General features: G+C 35.8%; 1 protein-coding gene across 1 annotated transcript in view; it reads left to right on the top strand.

Annotated features, from left to right (window-relative positions):
• LOC104538580 (regulator of G-protein signaling 7-like) overlaps nt 1-4,895 on the top strand; it is a gene marked incomplete at both ends in the record, with an annotated part of 59,433 nt that extends 54,538 nt beyond the window's left edge. The window contains one exon of the mRNA XM_010181830.1: nt 4,844-4,895. Coding sequence (XP_010180132.1) covers nt 4,844-4,895 — 52 coding nt within the window. The remainder of the gene's footprint in view (nt 1-4,843) is intronic.
• Between the last annotated feature and the right edge of the window lie 3,320 nt (nt 4,896-8,215).

Genomic DNA, 8,215 nt, shown 5'->3' with positions numbered 1-8,215 from the left:
AAAGAGTAAACTCCATTTGTAGGAAAATCAAGATTTTGGAGTCAAAGGCTCCAGGGATTTCTCTCTGGGACCTTGTACAATCTCAGTGTTAACTTGCCTCACTGCAGAGGTTGGGACAATAGATCTCTGTGCAGGTAGGAGCCCATGAGGAGCTGGGGCTGTGAAGGACTGCAGTCAGAAGCAGTGGGGATGCAGTCAAGGGCCAACCTGAACAGGAGAGCCTTGACACGCCTTTCCCCAAAAGCTTAATGTATCATTCTAATAACTGAATTATTGTGGGAGCCTTGCGATGAGATTTCTCCCTTGGTCTTTTCTCAGCCAGGAGTAAGATTGTTTGAGATTTGCTTTTATTGCCACGATTTATCATGTGTATTCCAGTTTATCCAGTGTTCATGACACATGGCGGGGTAGATTAAGATCAGAACTTTATGACTGTTAATAACAAACATTAGGCAAGAAAATGTGGAATAAACCTTTGGGAAAACATCAGTCATTTTAACTACACACAAGTTGATTTTTTTTTCATACAATTACAGCATTGCAAAAATCCTTTAATAAGAAACTGATTTTTTTTGGTCATTTTTTGTTTTCAGTGTCTAGGTTTTTATAAATATTTTTCTTGATTTTTTTTTTGTTCTTTCAGTTTAAGTCTTAATCGTGTCCCTTACCACTATTTTCTGTGCCTGGTTTTAAGAGAATTTTCCTTCTCTTTGCACCCACCAGTGCCATTTCCTGCTTTGAAAGTGAATAATAGTTATCTACTCTTTGAATATAACTTTATAAGCAGCTGTGTCTGCTTCTGAGCACTTCTTATGGTGATATAACTCTTTAATTGCTGGTAAGAAAGTAATCTTTGCCTTGGTCAAAATACATGGCAAAATACACAGCATACATACTATTTATTTCTCATCTAGTAGGGGCTTTACACTGTCAGTGTCTTAATATGTTTTTGAAAAATCCAAATTTTATTTACCTTTAGCTTTTAAAGATTCAGAAACGGATAGTGTATTACAATTTTTCAATCTAGACACTAGATACAAAAAACATTAGTATATAGAAAAATTCAGCTTTTCTCCTTTTCTGAAAAAGGTAGATCTGCTTGCTCTAGTCTTCTGAGGCTCCTCTGCCTTATGTGATTTTTTTGTTTAAATAACTACCCATGTTTCAAAGGTTTCTTGAATGGGTATTTTTTGCATGTATAAATTGCCCTTCAAGTAACTTGCACCCCTTTAAACATCATGCAGATAATCCAATACTTTTGCTAATTCTAGCCAGTTAAATACTACAGAAAGTTAGAGAGGAGAAAAGAGAAGTGCCAGAGCAAAATTTTCATCATAATACTTACACATGCATATAATTCAGAGTGCTGAGGAACCAGGAGTAATTTTTTTAGCTTGGTGAGGCTTTTTTGTTTTCTACAAATAAACACAGTTTACACACATAAATGCACACTAATTCCTGAAGTGTTCTGTGCTGAATTTCATCAGGTCTCTAACCTGAACTGTCTGACCTCATACAAATATTTCTCTTCCTGTTTGGTTTTGGATTGTTTTTTGTTGTTTGTTTGTTTTGTTGTTTGTTTTTTTCCTGTTTGTTTTGTTGTTTGGTTTTTTCCCCTGTACTTTACCCTGTAGTCCTATCTTCATGTCAAAATTAATTTTGAGTATTTTCACGGAGTTGATTGCAGGCAGGCTTGAACTTTGTTCCCAGCGAGAGCCAGCTGGCTGGAGGCCATCTCTGGCCACATTGCAGTGCTTCAGCAGAAGGGCTGGACTTCTCACCAGGTCCCATTGAATGCATCCGAGCACCACGTGAGCAGGATCAGGGCTTGCAGTTCAGAGGGAGCTTGTGCCTGCCTAGTTTGGAGCATCAGTAAGGAGAGCTCACGGCTGCGTGTTCTTCCCTAGGCGGAAAGATGTTTATTTGACCACAACCTACTTCCTTCTGGAGACTCAAGCAAGGCAGGCATAATCACCTGTACTTATCTGTGCTAACTGTTATTTGGACACCTTTCTCATGTTGTAATGTTTGCTTTTTGTTGGATTTTCTTTTTGGCTTACCTTATATTAATGCAGCCTTTCATCAGGACTTATCATGTGCATTGCTAATTAAAACTGATGTTCTGTTTTAACTTTTCTGCTTTTACCTCCAGAGGAATAGTGGCACAGGGAGGCTTAGTCTCATCCTTAGTGGCATACACATTAATTTGTGCTTTTCCGTAATCTCTTTTTCATGTTTAGTTTATTGGAGATGTAACCACACTGGCTTGTCACTACACTTTCTCTCTAAAGGTACCTGAATGTCCCTCATTTTTCTTTCCCAAGACACCTCTTCTGCCTGTTCCCTGAGCCCGCTGGCCTCACGCTGCTGTGCTTGTCTCATCCTGCAGCCACTTGCACTCCAAGTACTACACACCTGCAAAGTCTTGGTCAGGTATTCTCTAACAGAAAAAAGTCTATTTTATCTGTTCCCTTGAAAGTTTTTTTCAGATTTGGAAAGGAAAAGTGTCCCCTGTGCATTTTCACACTTCTCAGCATTGGTCTGAACTGAGTCCCTCTGTTAGAAGCAGATTCTGCTGTTGGGATGTACCTTTTTGTCCTTCAGACCAGCCTTGGCCACCTCTGCCTCCTTGTGAGCTGAAGTGACATTTCACAATCTTGAAGATCCTACCCCTTTTCCTGTATTCTATCTAGCGCCCGCACTCCCTCCACCAGTGATGTGCAAGTTCTAATAAAAGTTTAATGTGTTAAATAAATACCAAAAACAGTGATACCAGATTTATCCTTGATTCATGTAATCTCTGTGAAAGCCTCTCAGGATTATTTCTTGCAGTATTCTTGCTGTCAGCGGAGGTAGCTTTTCATTTATGTATAAAACAACAGAGTGCTCCTCTTATATTGTAAGCATATAGTTGTTAATATACAGTGTTTCCTTATGCCCTGATGTGAAATGAATGCCAAAAGCTATTTGAGGATTTGCTCAAAACCTCATGGGATCAGCTCAAAATAAGAAGACAGAAATTATTTTTTCAACCTCAGCTGGGGTGGGAGTTCATGTAATTTGTCAAGAGAAATCTATGTATGAGGAGTTTTAATATGGGATTTGCAGCATGTGTACCCACAATTGGAAGAATCTCTGTTTCTTTACTTCTGAAAGGGCTCTTGCCCTGTACCTTTCTCCAGCCATCTCCAACATTAACTGCTAGTACCCTCTAAATAAAATCTAAGCCCCAGCCAGTTTCAGCTCAAGAGCTGCCTGAGTGGACATGGTTTCTATGCATTTAGTAACCCTCATTGCATTCCTTTTTCAGAAGCTCAGCTTGAATCCGTAAGCAAAGGTTAAAGTTACTGTTAGCAGGAAAATGATGTAGTTGTGCTTTTCTTCTTGGGCCCATCCCGAGATACTCTTCATGCCTCTAAGGAAAGGACTGCTCTCCCTCCCTGCGTTTGAAAACTGTTTATTTTAATGATGATGACTTTATGCTTTATATGATTGATACTGTTGAATTACTTTTATATCCTTGCATCTCCAGGATGCGCTGAGTGCCACTGTTCATTTTTAGGTGCTCTTCTTCTTTCTGTTCGTAAAGCAGTTGCTTTGATTTCAGTGTCACTGCAAAGGAATGGTTGGAGAATGACTTAGTGCTGCTCCATTAAAGAGGACAAAACAAGGGACAAGAAACCTCTCAGCCTTTGAAGTTAGCTTGTGATAGTTTCTTTTTTTACCCTTTAACTCATTGGTAAATAGCAAGTTCTGAATTGCTTCTATTAACGTTGATAGGTCATTGTTACAACAGAGAGAGATTTTTCACAATATATATTTAACCTCACAGGAGGTGTGAATGTGTCACCCTGCAACCCTGCTAGTTTCCAGATTAACATTAAAGCAATTTTGAGGGAAATGGGCAGCAAGAGAGGTTTCCATTTTTTGCAGCTGGGAAAGCTTTGAGAAAAACAAATAAGAAACAGAAAATGAAGCAGGTTATCCCAAGGAAGCGCCTGTGTTTTGAAATACCACTCAGGCGAGTCCACACATTTAATTAGATTAATCCAAGTGATGAAATATAATTCTCTGTATATGTGTGTGTGTACATATATATATGAATGTGTTATGTATAGAAGACTATAATCTTTTACATTCTAACAAAATATTACCATTTTAAATATTATTTGTATGAAAAATGCCTATATAGTCTTCCATCCTTCATTTGGTAGAAGTGAGTTATTATAACAATATATTTCGTATGGTGTTAATAAGCATGGTATTGAACTAGCTATTGATACTTTATTTTGCTTTCTGTTAAAAAAAATCCCATTTTAAATGACAATTGGTAAACAAACTAGAAAAAAAACAGACCAACAAATAAAAGAACTTTGATAACTTTGTGAAAACAGGTTGTATTTATTGGCAGTTTTAAACGAATAACTCCTAGGAAAATATATTGACTATTACTGATGAAAATAGTCAAAAATCAAGAATTGAATTAACTCCGAAGTATCTTTTGTCTTTTCGTCTTCTGAAACTGATTCTTCAAGACATGGGAGAGATATGTTGCTAGAAAAGATGAAAAAGACAGCCTCACTACCTAACCTTATGGTTTTTGTTCCCTTACTTTTAAGAAGAAAAAGGACACTTTGTTCTTTCTTTTCAATGCCATAGTGCAATAAACATGCATACAAAAGTAATTTTCTGTTTTGATGCCTATTTAAAAATTGTCAAGTTAACAATATAATAGATCTACCAAAAATGTAAATTGACTTTGAAAACCAGTATCAATCCAAGGACTGTATAATGCTTGCATTCTCTAACCTGAGTTCCCTACTTTTTTTTTTTTTGTCTATAGACACCCTATTTTTGGCCATCAAATTGTTGGGAGCCGGAAAACACAGACTATGGTCAGTGTAGAAATCTTTCCTATTTCTTTTGGGAATTTTGTATTATATGAATGAACACATCATTGCAGTCTGTCTTGTTTAATCATCCCACTGTTAAAAACATAATTATTTGTTGTGTAATTCCTGTGCAAGAACTGCTGATATTGAAATTAATGTGTTGTTATTTTTTTCAAAGTTTATTAGAAGTTTATTAAAGTCAGATTTGGAGTTGATCTGAGAAAAAGAAAAAGAAAAAAAAAAGCCTCAAAATTCATCAAACTACCTTGCCAATTACATCTGTTTGTTTCAAGAAGTGTAATTATTTTCAGTGACAAAGTCTCAGTGAAGCATAGGACACTTTATTGATGGTTATGCAATAGTTATTCCCAGATTTGGACCCAAAGATACACCTAGTTTAGATCTCTCATTTCTGATATACTTGGTGTGGAAAACTATTATGGAAACTAGTATAGTTCTAATGTGCAATGTATTAGAAAATACCTTGTTTATTTGCCTGTTTCTTGGGGTTTTATTAATAAATTACACATTGTAATTACTGATGTGTGCTTAGACATGAAAATCTGAAGATAATATTTAGTAAGGTATTACAAAAAAACTCATTAAAAATTATAACCAAAATTCAATGCCTTTTTACATCAAATAATGACCTAATTTTTAGAGAAAATGCATTATCCATGAGCAGTCTCCTGTTCATTCTAATCCAGACTGTAAATACTCAGCTCATCTGAAGACCAGGTCACTTATTTAGGTAACTAAGCATGTACATGATAGCTTACCTTTTCAAAGCCTCAAACTTTGAAAGTCTCTATTTACTTTTATTTTAGCTTTTTGGACATTTAGATGGCTGTTTGCTTGTAATATGAATTCAATCTCAGCCCTTGGGAACTGAAGACCACAAGGGGATCAGTGTAAATATGGATGGTTCCAATAGACCCTTCCTTCTTTTCCACAGCAGACACAGTTTAATTTCAAATACATTGCTAAATATAACAATTTCAAGCTGGGACTCTCAGCACAGCTGAATGCCTTCAAAGTAGAGTTTGGAAACAGTGACAGTTTGCTTATCCTATAGAAGGAGAAAATTGTTCCTCTTTCTTTGAAATACTGAGATATGAAGATGTCCAGCAAATAGCGATTGAAGGCTACAAAGGAGCAGTAATTCATACCACACCTGAGTGGTTAGCCACTCCATGGGAGGAAATTAGTCTCTGAAGGAGAAATGCTTAATTTACCACTTATTATAATGTTTTTTACTTTCCTGGACAGTGTTATTTGCTTTTCTCAGAGGGGCACTGCAGTATAGTCTCCTAATATGTTAAAGATCAGAGAGTAATCTACTGTAGTTTTAAGAGGCAATTGAGTTGTTCAATCATAATGTGTATTACATTGCCAGGGGGATTTTAATAAATAATATATGCTTAACAGGTCAGAACTTGAGATGAGGCTGAGAAAGTTTCTATTAATATCCTTTAAATTAGGAGACACTAACTTTCTAATCACAGCTGATGACTGGATTGAGCAATTTATTACATACCTTAGTGTGTAAATAGAAATTTTATATACTCTATCCAGGTTTTGCATGCCAGAAATACAGAATTAAACTTGGGAACAATTTCTTCATCATGCAGGGACATGCCTTTGTTGCACCTATGTTGGCAGAATTGGTTAATGGTCAAGCATTTGCAAAAAATTAAATTTTTAAGACAACTTTTCAATAGCATTCCTATTAGATTAGCATCTTCCGAGTCCCAGAAATTAGCATTTGCCTTGTGATCTGAGGACTTTCCAATACACTTCTAGGAATATAAAAAGAGGGCAGATAAGGGGAGAACTGAATACAGCTGCTTGCAAAAAGGATCACACAACTGTTGTAAACACTGGTCATCAGAGGCATACAGAAAAATCAAGCAGATAACATTCAAGAGTCCAAAATAAATATAAAGTAGATTTGAAATATTTTGAAGTTGTTAAAGGATAAATTACACCTCAAATACACTCCAAAGAAGTTCCACAGATTTTCACACTTATTCTGCTACTTCCCAGAAAATAACATAAGTTCTGTATGTCATATTACAGATATGTGAATGCATTTTGTCATGTATTATGGTGCTATGCAGTGCTTCCATTTTCAGGGACTTGTCCTGAATGAGCTTGAAACCGCACCTCCTAAAACTGAGTGTGGAAGGCATTAGGAGTCTCTCAAGGCCAGCAAGAAGTCGCCTTTCTCTGTAATCTTCCTTTATCAAAGTTATTAGCAAAGAAAACCACTTTCTTTGGCATTGACCTAATTTTATGAGTATTTGAAAACACACTACAATTTTATTTTAATTTCAAAACTACTCCCAACCATTTACCATTACTACCCATAGCTGGGCTACTGTCCAGGAAAATAATTAATCTTGAACTAGAAATTAAATGAGACTGAGGTATTGCATGTGTTAATTCATTACCAGAGCTAACTCAGAAACAAATAATCTTTGCATCCTTTAATAATATGTTAATCTTCTCTAAAATATAATTTCTTGTTCCATGTGAGCTTATAATATCAAATATTTTTATTAAAAATAATTATCTGAAGAAAACATGAAGAAAAAAGATTTGAGAATAGAATATTGCAAAATGTCAAGAAACTGCAGACCCATTCTTATAATAAAGCTCTAGTGCAGTGCTATGTCTTGGTGGCAAAAAGGGGGCTTGGATTAATTTATTGTATGTCAAAATGAAATTGTGTAGCCTTTGTTTTTGATAGTAACTATCAAAATATGAATGATCTGATAATATTGTGGTTACTTAAAATCTGTCAATTTTCACAAAGAGGTGAAAATCTACTTCCCTTTTCCTTGAGAATCATGCTATAAGAGATCTCAAGAGAGATGTCTCAAATTGCAAATAATTTTTAAAAAGGTGAGTTCTTAGCTTCCAGCTGTTGAAGGCACCCATTTTAATGCTGTATGTCTTGGAGTCCACCTGTGTGGGACATTTTGTTCTGTGCAGAGTCCCATTGGTTTCAGTGGGACTTTATTGATGAAAAGAAGTATGCACATTAACAACAACAACATTGTTATTATTTAAGGCCAGTGTAGTTCAGAAAACTGGCTCTGGAAATGAACACAGGAACAGCTGAGCACATGACCTACCTGTAATCATCTTCTCTTTTCTTACAGAAGTAGTTTTGTAACTAACAGATATTTTTCTGGCAGATTAAAAGCAGTTCATGTCATTAAAAATAATTTAAGTATGGAGAGCTGTGAAGTCCATTGCATCTCAGAAAGGGGAAATATATATATAGATAAAATTATGCCACATATGAAATTGTTATT

The sequence above is a fragment of the Mesitornis unicolor genome, unplaced genomic scaffold (genome assembly GCF_000695765.1).
Source record: "Mesitornis unicolor isolate BGI_N332 unplaced genomic scaffold, ASM69576v1 scaffold12203, whole genome shotgun sequence".
NCBI lineage: Eukaryota > Metazoa > Chordata > Aves > Mesitornithiformes > Mesitornithidae > Mesitornis > Mesitornis unicolor.
Note: the sequence above shows the minus strand (reverse complement) of the source record. Positions and strands in the feature narration are given on the sequence as shown.